The following is a 12279-nucleotide window of genomic DNA, read 5'->3' on the forward strand; positions in this document are numbered from 1 at the left end:
ATTTTAATTGTAATAAGATTAATATCTAATCAACATCTTAAATGTGTCGACATGATATGTCATGTCTCATTATCAAAACTTTGTCTGTACAGACAAGCTCCTTTCCACATGATCTAATATAATTTATTAATTAGAGTATATATCACAATTCACATGTCCCACATATTTAATTAGTCATAATCAATGATGTTTCTATTTAATTAGATTTAGAAAAACAAAATAACTAGATCCTTTCTATTAGGAATATGGAGAGTTGAAAAATAAGATCAAAGAAAGACAAATTTGATATTCAATAAGAGTACATCATTTTGGACTAATAATTGAGAGTTGAAAGATTAAAGGAGCATCTCTCATTTTGGATCTGTCAATCGTGTCGTCTATTTTAATAATAAATAAATTATATTTTTTTACATGTGAAAAAAATTGAACCTCTAACTTCTAAGTTAATAGTACAAATTTTATGTTAATTATACTAGACTTAAAGCTCATTTTTGTGAACTAAGTAAATAACGTGAAAAAGAGAGGTAGTTTTTATTTTTAACTACTTTGGTTTTGTAACAAAAAGGCAAAGTATTGCATTTTGTTTCAAAGACACGCCTTATCTTTCAAAAGGCCCGAAAATACAAATAATTTTTTTTTAAAAAAAAAAAAAAAATACCCTTCCAATTAGTTTTGGTTGAAAACTTTTTAGTATTTTGTTTTAAACAAATTCTGAATTTTCAAAAGATCCAAAATACTATAAAGTTTAAAAAAATTAAAAAACAAAATCACACATACCCTTACCACAAAAATCATTAGTACCCCCACTTAAAAAAATATCACTAAACTCCCAAAGGTTACATTAACATTCTTAACCTTTCAAAAAGCAAGTTTCAAATGAAGTTCTAATGATTTCTATCTATATACCAGTTGTAATATTTTTTTAATTTTAAAAAAGTCATAAGAAATTTCATTTAAACTTTTTAAAGTTCAAAGTTACTTCAGAAACAATTTTAGAAGCTAACTGTGAGAGCATTTTAGATTTTTTTTAATAAAAAGTTTAAAGATATTATTGAAATAAAAGTATAAATTTCAAAGAGTATTATATATGATTTGGCCTGATAATAATAAAACTGCTTGATCCTCCCCTTTCTAAAATAGAAGTAAAAAACAAGTTTCAAATTTTGAGTGGAATGCAAGACTAAAGTTTGAAAATGGTATATGGAGAAGCGATTGATTGCTAAAGGTAGTAGAAACAGCTCATCAACTACAATGAAGAAGAAAGGAAGAATACCAAAAACCACAAAAGAAAAGCCCTCACACACTAAATTCCATGGGTCAAATAGATACAAACAAAAGTTCCAAGAACCAATTATGCACTTTTTAAAGTACACTAAATTTTATGGGTCAAATAGATACAAACAAAAATTCAAGAACCAATTACACACCTTTTAAAGTACAAGAAAATTTTACACTACACTTATAATTTAACCGAAATCTAAAATCGTACTAAAATGCTACCAAATTCTGAAATGCCCTATGGTCAACCGCAATTCGCATTCGAGAGAACGAACTCTTAAGAGTTGAAAAAATAAGAGATGTAAAATAATAGTATAATCTAATGAAAAGAGAGGTATCTATCTGTTTGTGGTTCCCAAAAATAAGACTAACAAAAAGGGGAAAGGAAAAATCACTCACATGTTTAAAGAGGCATTGATGTTTTCCAAGGAAATAACAGCACCAGACTTAGTCTCTGTGTCTACTTGTGAATGTGACATGAGAATGTAAAGTACCCATAAATGAAGGAATACAAGATAAACCACTGACCACAATTTAGCTGTAGGGTTTCTCCTTATAAACACCATGCCTGCTACATATATTGCATCCAGCTGCTGGATCAATGATCCTAGGTGTTTCTTGCCCGAATCGATCTTGCCCTCTAACATCGGTCTCAGTTTTGAACCTGAAAGTTCCCATTTTCCGGACTCCAAGTCCCTCGACGAGGTGCTTGAAATGTCATTCATGTTCACCATTGATTTGCTTTCTTCTAGCTGCCTCGTTACGGCCTGCAATAAAAGATATACTCAGTACACGTGAAGTTAATTCCTGGTTTTAGCAGATTTTAGGATGGCTTTGGTACCTCAATTCTGAAGAGAAGAGTTGCCTTCTCCGAAGACAGTGCCTCCACCTAATTCAAAAATCAAACTCCAACAGTGAATTCTATTAACACATGGGACTCCTTCCTGTTTAACAATCTAACAGGGTTTTGATGTGGAACAATTGGAGAATAGAAGGGAATAATAATGCAAGAGAGCTCTAATGAATATAGATATGATCGCAAGAAATAAGGATTAACCGTCATTCTTAAACTGCCTACAACAGCATAGTAAAGCCTTATAACGAAACCTCTAACGAACATTAAAGAATAGACGATATATCAAAATGATGCTAAGAGTCACCACAATATGCAATATTCCACAGATGTACCCATAATGTGAGGTCAGATATAAATCTGAATAAAATCTAAATATTTTTCCCTGGAGAAGCTAAACTTAGCTCAGTCAACAAATTTATCGAAGCTTTTAGCCTTTAATAGGGTGACAAACTATAGGCTTCGATGGATTTACGAGGATGACAGTCTATCGAGAAAGCTGGACTTATCAGCCATTCGACTCCTGACTCCAATTTCTTTAGGGAATGAGAAGGGAACTAGGTTATTATTATTTGCATCATGGATGCTTTTATCCCATTTCATCGAAATTTTACGTTATTATTATTATTTTTTTATTTACATCAAAAGCAGTTAGTAACGTGAGATGTTACACAAATGAGCGGATTTGGAGAACATATTGTAACTCCATGCCAGTAACCTAAAAGTTGTATGATCCTTCAATTCAAGGACAGAATCACTTTAAAACTCATTTCTATTCCCTATTCCTTTAGAACTGACAGTGGAAATATTCAGCACTTCCAACTACTCACCCGATCTGTTAGCAACTAAGATTGCACAATACGAAACGCTGAGTATCTTGGGGTGTTAGGTCAGAAGGGAAAAAATACAGTTCAGGTGAAGAATCTTTGGACCAGTTGGAATTGTCCATTCCTCAAACATAGAGAAAATATGGTACTGTTTAATATGATTCATCTACATACTGTACGGGGGAAGTTAGACTTGCCAAACTTCGAAAAGAAATTACAATTTTGTGAAATTAAGAGTGGGAGACAGAAAAGGGTTCCTTGAAGTAATGGGTCATCTGCATGATCTACGGGCACACTGAGAATCGTCCACCCTTCCAACACATACTTCATAAAGAAATGAAATGTTGCAGAATTAGACATATCATGGGGAAAAAATGGTGATAATTTAAACTCAAGATCTTTTTTTAAAAAAAGCTCAACTTAAATTTATTAAGGGCAAGGGTTGATATCAGCTTTTGCAATCTTTTTTTAATTCATGCCACCTAACGCATTCATTAGATGTTCAGTGTTCTTGATATCTAGAGCTGCAAGTTAAGGAAGCATGCCAGTATTCTATTCGTGGTTCTTAATGTCTATATATTTTAACCTAGAAAATAGAAATTAATAACTTAAGCAGAGTATCTTTCACACCATGTAGAATTTCTACTGTAGAGAAATGGAACTCAATTTGGAGAACTGGCATTTACAGTTTAAATGGAGAAACAGTGGAAGACAAACCTGAGCTTGTTTCTGAATTAAATGGTCAGTCATCTGGCCAAGCCTTCTCTTGAGTTCAACCTCAACTTCAGTTGGTTCCTCCATCTCTTTTCTCATCAACTCTATGTTTCCTTCCAACTTTTTCCCCTGTAATTAACAATAAAGACGAGATGAGTATTAAAATTCTCATCAACATCTCAAGATCCACATTTATACAATTGAATAATTAGAAAATGTAAACATGATAATACAGATTTAAGAGGTATAACACAATGGACATTAAATTTTGGACTGAAAAAAATCCTGTCCCCAAAATGTGCAAATAAATTAGATTGGATGAATACAAAATGATATCTACCAAACTAAAACGATATTCACAGTTAAATTATTATCAATCTGGAAAGAAAGAGAACAAAATGATGCTAAGGAACTCGTACCCTGATTTTGTGTAACTATCAAAACTAATATTTCATGCCAATAAATTAGAAAGGAGAGGAGGTTTTGTTGATAAAGAAATTAAAAGATCATCTGAATGAGTACACATTGATTAGAATCGTTTGTGGGAAGGAAAATAAAAATATGGGATTTTCAATTCTATTACTAGAAAAGCTAACCTTCTCTTGCAATTGGAGGACTTTATCAGTGATGAGAGAGTACTCTGCCTCAAGAATCTCCAATTCAAATCCAATTCCTTTAAAAGCCAACTACAACATTTTGCAGTAGAAGCTATCAGAGAAGGCAAATTATCTGAGAGAGGTTGTAATGTGCAACTTGAGAAAAGGAATAAGGAAACTGCTAATAGACCAGTCGGACAATCACAAGCCAATAAATTCTTACTGGTTTTGTTGATGTTCCAGCTTGATGAGAGCTTGCGATCCTCCTCCTCAGTTCTACAACAAAGAAAGGGCTTTCAAGAACTATTAACACAAAACACTTCCAATAATGACCATATAAATATTTTAAATGAGAACCCAAATTCCATGGGAACACATCCACGATCATCATAGAATATCTTATATGATAATCCTAACTATAAACAAACATGTACATGATCCACATGGATGCTCAAGTCATATGCCAATTTTATGACCAAATATATTGTGATGACAAAACCATATCTTATATGATAATTCAAACTCTAAACAAACATGCCCATGATCCACATGGATGCTCTAGAATGCCGTCTTATGCAAATTTTATGACCAGTTATATTGTCATAAAAAAGTCATCAGATTATCGATGTAGATTTAAGTACACTTTGACCTAGCTCTACAAATATGGTCAGGACCATGAGATAGAACTTCACCAAATGAAGTTAGACAGTTCTGCCATTATTAAAGAATTTTGATTTCTTGTTGCATACAGACTATAAATGAAAATACCAATTAAAAATCATTCTCGAGAAGTGAGAATCTTGGTCGATCCAACCATGATAAAACCAACTGCAAATTTGGTTCCAAGCATTTTGACTTCATTTGCCAAAGCTTTGGTATAGTTTGGTGCACTCCCAAAGGGTGAAGATGGGCTTCAAGAGTTGTTCTCGGGTAAGTGGTTTAAAAATACAACCAATGAGTTGTAGCCAAATGCTAGTAGAACTCTCATTCGACTTCTTTGGGAAGAAGGCATTACAGAACCTTTCCTAATAATTTGTTCTGAATGTGTACAATTCAGTCCCAAGTTAGAATGCTCCACGCTTGAAATATTCCTACTTCACTCATCAATTTAGATGGAAGAACTTTTGTTTGATTCTTCCTCTTTGGCATAGGGATTCCCTTTAGGTTGTTATTTTTTTTACTAATTAATCCATGCCCCTTTTTTCTTATATATATGTGTGTGTTTGTGTGTGTATGTTCATATGTAGATGTGTATACATATGTATACATAGATATGTACGTATACATGTACATGAATGTATGTACGTGTGCGTGTGTGTATACATACATACACACACACACACATATATATATATCCTTGAATGTATGGGCCAACTTACGTACACCTCAACTAATATCAGGGACAACTTGCGTAACCCTACAACATTTTAGTGTTAAAGAAACTTGTAGGATAATAAATCCTAAGTAGATGACTACCATGGATTCATTCCCTATAGATTCTCTATTAAACTCATTGCCCTTGTTAACCACATGATGGTTTCACATCCCTAGTATCTTGTTATTTTTTTTTTTAGTTATCCATGATGAGAACCATTTTGAGAAGTACTGACAAGCAGTCAGGATTAAACATACCACAGACAGTGACTAATACTGCAACTTATCATTTCCAATTAACATTTGTTGCAACCAATTTGCAGGCAAGGCTACATAGACTCTCAAATATCAATGCCATATGTTTTAACATTCAAAGAATTTGACTTCTTACTCTACCATTTTTAATTATAGTTAACGTTTCCTTGTCTTTCTGTAAAAGAAGCTTTCACAGAAAAATCAGAATCCAATGAATTGGCGCTATAAAGTCGGCAATTTTAGAAAAGTCCAAATCCCAAATAGAATACTCAATTTGAATCAAGTAGGCAGTCAAAATTAAAATCCATCTTTGAGGGGGACCTTAATAATTCTCATGCAACAAACTCTTTCTTCTCGAGACGTGAAGAGGGTTTTCTCTCACATCAATAGTAAGACCAGTTTGTATGGAAGAAAACTTGTACCTTCATGAGCCGTTTCTTTCGATTCAATCTGCTGTCGAAGTCCAGCAACCCGATTACCCTGGTCCAAGAAGATGAAACATAAAGCTTCATTGTTCTCATCCACTAATTATTTATAGAGTACGAACTCAAGGCAAATATGGAATTTGCCCATAAGCTAACAGAAATGCTACAAAGTTCAAGCAAGAAAGCTAGACATGGCTATTAAGTTCAAAGAGGGGATTCATGGCTAATAAGCCCAGCATGAAAATAAACATGTCTTCCAGCACATCAACATAGTACCCAATATTCCCCTACCATCCCTTATCATACCTCTAACTCAAGATTCCATTGAACAGAAGCAAGGGTTCTTGCAAGATACGCATTTTCAGTCTGCAAACCACACATATTTACTTCAGTAATGATAAATAAAATAAATTAAAATGCTCATGGAATGTTCTTCAGACAATTTAAAGAAATGTTGCCAAAAGCACTTGGAGAACCACATGGACAAACAGAATTTCAGAAACAGATATCTGATATGGATTGGTTTACCTCAAGCTTGGCCATTATTGCAAGGGCTTCTCTACGGGTTTCATTGTGCTTCTGCTTCTCAAGCTCAACAGCCTCCATCGTTTCCATCATAGATGTCTGCAGCTCTGAAGCCTGATTTTGAAAATATATGGATATGCATTATAAAACAAAATCCATATTCCACACACGAGTACATGGGTATTGTTCATAATCTATTCATGACAGTACAAAATATGAAAAATGTATGTAACAGAGACTAAAAGCCTCCAGAAAGGTGCATCATAAATAGGGTGCCTCATAAATGGATAGCCTTTTCCACTAACCACCTACATGGAAGAAGGTAGGCAGACGGACTAAATGGCAAGTGTAGTTCATCCCAATATAGGATTTATAAATATGATGAATTAATTATGCACATTACTAATCATATTTTAATTGGGGCATGGGAATCCAGAGTTCCTTTGTCACTATATAGGATTGCACTGTAAACCTAAAATTTATTTTGGATAAATTATGTATCTAAGCTAGCTAGAGTGCTCACATTTCATCTCTCTCTCTCTCTCTATTTCTCCAAGGTTATCTTTCTCAATAACTGTTGAGTATTTAAATCTGTCTGCTTAAGCACATTTCTATATCCTAATTCCATCTTTTTTTTAAGATGTCCTACGTCCATCCATCATCACGAACACAAAACAGATTTTAATACATAAAATGGAACAGAAATTCATCTTCCTTCCTTCAAAAGATCCAAATACTGGTTTCCAGAGAATCTTCACAGTAAGATGAGTAAGCATAGAAGGGTTGATTAAAGAAGGGATATCAAAAAGGAAATAGAACTTAAACCAGCTCCAAATGCCCTGATTGATTGACCAAAATAGAGCAAATTGATTTCCACAAAGCTTGGAAAGGAGCTGATGATTATATATCATAGTTTAAAATTTTTGAAAAGGTATCTTAAATTGGGTATTGAAGTATATCTCTTTTAGAATACAAGTGGACTGAGGTCTTCCTAGTGATAATTGGTCATAATTTTTTTTTTATTTAGACAAAAAACACTCATGTAGTATCCTGGCTTTATTTTTCTTTTCTTTGTGGCATAATAGAACCACAATTTCAAAATTCACATTTGGCAGGAGCGCGTACAAAGTTGATGATCAAACTCATACTAAAATTGACAAAAAAAAACTATACACTTTACCTCTTCTGCTTGCTTTCTTGCTCGATCCTCTAGTATTTTTTCTAGGCTCTGCTTCTCACCTTCCAGTCTAGCCACCAAGTCTTCCTGTTCTTTGATAGCCTCCATGGCTTTGGCTGCTGCTTTCTCAGCCAGAATTTTCTGCCTCCTCCTCCTTATTTCTTCCCTCTCACGTTCAATTTCAGAATCAGAAGCTGAACCTGAGTCTGAATCTGAACCAGAGCTCCCATCACTAGTTGAAGAGCCTGTCCACTCTTTTCTCACATCATCAGATATAGAACTATGAGAAACTTCATCCGATTTATCTTTTCCAGAAACACCACTTTCTCGATGACTTTGAGCATCTTTCACAATGGTATTCCTATCAGATATCCTTTTAGCTTGATCTGTATCCGACGCTGTTTCTGAGGATTGACCATTTTTTATTGCCAACACAGAATCCTCTGAAGAAAAACCCTTGGAATCAAAATTCCCACCGATTTCCCTTTTTTCCACACTTTTTGCTTCAACTAAAATATTGCCTCCAGCCTCTTTCTTGTCCAATTCTTGACCTCCAGAATGCGTAACATTTTTGTCATTTTTCAGATCAACTCTTGAACTTGTCCCCAACGAAACTGAAATATTAGATTCATCCACATCACTTGCCTTCCTGTTTAATTTCTTTCTTTCCCCCACGGACTTGTTGCTATTAGCGTTGTTCCGGGTTTTCTTGAAATCCAGCACCGACATATTTGAACCTGCATTACTTGGTCTGCGACTTTCTCTCTTCGCCCCACGAATTGAAGATGCTCCAGTACTGCGGGATGCAGCCGAAGCTGAAGGTTGATTAGGTGTACCGAGCAGTTCAGTCCAGTCACTGTCCGTTAGTGTAGGTGATTTTGACGACGGCGAGGGTTTTGATGCGGCAGAAATCACATTATCCTGGCTTCTGCTTACATTCAAACTAAGATCACTTCGCAATTTTCCATGATAATCATTGTCTACTTGGTTCTTCTTCTTGAGTTGATCCTTCAAAGGCAAAATATCTCCAGTTTTTCCAGCGGTTTCCAAGTTATCAAGAGCTGGAGGCCTTTCACCCTTTTTAAGCGACTCCGCCGCTTGCTGATCGATCTGTATCGTTCATTTCACAGAGAAAAAAAACAAAACAAAACCAACCTCAAGATGAAGCAAATCACAACATACATTCACAAAACGTTAATATACACTATCAACACAAAAATCCGCAACTCGATTCTCCAAAAATCAGAACACTCATCTAATTTCGGATCTATAGAACGCAAAAACAAAAGAAAATCGAACATCCTCACAGCCTCCCACCAAATCCTCGCAAATCAAACCATAAGAACGAAAATAAAAGAGGAAGGGAGAAATTCACCTGCTGGAGAATGCTCTCGGCCGCTTTAAGCTTGGAGGAGATCCAATTAGCCATGATTCAAATCCACGATCCAGCTTCGTCGTTGAGGAATTGAAATCAGAGGAGAAAGCGTTATCAACTGTGATTCACATTCATAAAATTATTATTGCAAAGCAGCGTAGTTGTGGATTTCGATTGAGAGGTCGCACTTGCAGTTGCAAAGAATCGGAACGAGGAGGACGATAGGGGAAGAGATGGAAGAGGGGAAGCCAAGAAGGCTGCAGTGACAAGCAGGTTACGTGGAAGGTAACACGTGGATTATTGCTGACGTTTCTGTGTGGGTCCCAGGTTTTAAGTCACAAAGATTGGTGCACGATCAGTGGTCTGTCACGGATAGTGTGAGACCGATGCTGTAACCGACGCACCTCGTTATTTTATTTATTTAATATACTTTTTTTTAGTTGAAAGGAGAAACAAATAATATTAGGCTCCGTTAGTTAATTATTTTGGTCTTCTTTGTAAATCATTTTGTTTCTTTGTTTTTGTTTTAAAACATTAAGCTTATAAATACTTTAAATTTCTTCTTTTGTTATCTACTCTAAAAGTCAAGTCAAATTTTGAAAACTAAAAAGAAAAATAACTTTCAAAATGTTATTTTTGTTTTTAAAATTTGGCTAAGAATTCAACCATTATACTTGTAAAATATGCAAATCATTATAAGAAATGTAACCCGTCATTTTCAGACCTCAAAGGTCGGTCCAATGATGCTACCGAATTGGAAAGTAAGGGTTGGGAATAGACCTAAGAAATCCTATCCATTTCTGGAGTTTGAGTTATTTCGAATCCCATGTTACAACCTTTCGAGAGGATAGCCGCCAAAAAATGATTGGCTTATGTCGCCTAAAAACAATAAGCAGGCGCAACATAGGAATCTCACAGTCCAAACTAATGGAAGAGACTACAGGACAGTTGACACACATCCTTTACCCACTTACTATGAACTACTTCGCCTATTCACCTTGCTATTGACCCATGAAAATACTTTTTGAATGGAGGTCACTCCTAGGGTGATACGAAGCCGAGCATGAATCTCACGGTGTGAACTCTTAGGGACGTGATAGTTAAGAACAATTATTGTATATGTTATTAATCTACTGCTGAAGTGTTCTATTTGTTTTAGATAAATATTTACTTAGGTATATTCTGGCTAAAACAACCTAAGTCTAGGTGATTATCCAAGTATAACATTTATATTTGGATTTAACCTACGATGTCTAGACGATAAACCAATTTTAAAATCTCACATCGCTCACGCATGCTCATAAAATCGGGTTAGCAACGCTCAATTATTCGGCTATAATCCTCAAGTAGGAGGTGTTTCATAAACCGTCAACTTAAGTATCTCCAACCTTAGAAAGAATTATAGACCGATTAAGTTTGTAACAAAAGTTTTACAAGATAACGACCTATTTTAACTATTAAAACAAGTTGTTATTTGTTAATCTTAGGTGAGCATGCATCTTACCTTTGTTATGGATTTTAAATGTCTAATCCATTTTATAACAACTTATAAAGCTCTAGATATGTTTTTCATCCATAACATACATCAATCATTTCAGGATTTAATATACCACTTTATATTAAATATTTGAAACTCTAAACATGCATACTATATATTATAACCTTTTATAACATATTTTCAATGCACACTACATGCTTCCTATGGTGAGATTTTAAATCTACATGGCACACCATATGCACATACAAGATTGATTTAATTATAACATACATTCATAATACATAAATAATTAAACACACACTGATATGGACCAGTTTTGGCATTCTAAGCAAACAAGTAGCCTAAATTATTACAATAATAATTAAAAACATCTTCAAATTGCCACTAGACTTCACGAACCAACCCAAACATGACCTAAAGCTCCAAAAAGAGTTGAACCGGCCAAAATCGGGTTGAACTGGACCTCTAAGTCCCAAACTAGCAAAACCGGTTCACTTAAACCGTAGGTCGAGTCGTGCGCACATCTTTTTGACTGGGATGAATAGCGTTGCGACACTTCATCCAAGTGTTGCAACGCCACAGGGAATTACCTCGTTTCTAGGTTGTCTGATGAGCAGTGTTGCAACGCTGCATGACAGTAGCTTCAAACTTGGTTTTCTACAACTGACCTTTCTTGCTTCTTTCTTCAATTACATCCTAATTGCAACTCTATTGACTCTAATAAATTTACAAATACTTAATCATACATTAAGGCCCATAAATAAAGAGCCAATTATAATAATTATCACTTAATTGAAGAAAATTTAAATGTCAAAACTGAAATTATTCATATCAACTCTCATTTTCATATAACCTATGAAAATCACCCACCAAGCTAAAATTAACACGAATTAAGTGTTTAAATCATGCTCTGATACTAATCAATGGAGTTAGCATGCAATTAGTGAAAAAAATTAGGATCTTAAGCACCCATTGATTTTGGCATAGAAGCATGCATGTTCATAAACTAAAAATAAGGTTTTGAGATTACTTTTGTTGAACTCTTCAATTCAGGAATTCCAACTTGAATCTTCACTCCAGATACTTGTAGACCACCACTTGATATTCCATAATATTCTCTAGAATCTTAGATTGGAAGGTGGATTCCAAAAAGAGTAGGAGTTTGAGGGAATTTTATGGAGAAAGACTATTTTTTTTCATGGAGGTTGGAGAATCCTTCTTTTTCCAGCAAAACAAGTTGGTTTTATTCAATCCACTCATGCAATTTGATTTTACATGGGAATGACACCTCAAACAATTAGGCAAAATGGAATATTTGGTGTTCAAAGTGAAATAATCTACTTAGTGAGATTTTCATAATTTCAAATTGAATTTTAATTGAA

At 34.6% G+C, this 12279-nt stretch overlaps 1 protein-coding gene across 2 annotated transcripts; it reads right to left on the reverse strand.

Moving 5' to 3' along the window:
• Positions 1-1562: 1562 nt before the first annotated feature.
• GC2 (golgin Putative 2) lies at positions 1563-9711 on the reverse strand. 2 transcript variants are annotated; one of them, XM_039023173.2, is made up of 10 exons: positions 9400-9711; positions 8028-9134; positions 6851-6961; positions 6629-6688; positions 6320-6377; positions 4492-4544; positions 4269-4358; positions 3676-3801; positions 2120-2167; positions 1563-2045 (listed from the first exon to the last, which is right to left on the reverse strand). In XM_039023173.2, the coding sequence occupies exons 1-10, from the start codon at positions 9451-9453 to the stop codon at positions 1674-1676; spliced, it is 2079 nt and encodes a 692-aa protein (XP_038879101.1). In that variant the 5' UTR covers positions 9454-9711; the 3' UTR covers positions 1563-1673. The 2 variants fall into 2 exon arrangements, with proteins under 2 accessions (XP_038879101.1, XP_038879103.1); XM_039023175.2 differs by lacking the exons at positions 1563-2045; positions 2120-2167 and adding an exon at positions 3048-3282.
• Between the last annotated feature and the right edge of the window lie 2568 nt (positions 9712-12279).

This window comes from Benincasa hispida, chromosome 2 (genome assembly GCF_027475165.1).
Source record: "Benincasa hispida cultivar pf3 chromosome 2, pf3_genome.v1.1, whole genome shotgun sequence".
Taxonomy (NCBI): domain Eukaryota; kingdom Viridiplantae; phylum Streptophyta; class Magnoliopsida; order Cucurbitales; family Cucurbitaceae; genus Benincasa; species Benincasa hispida.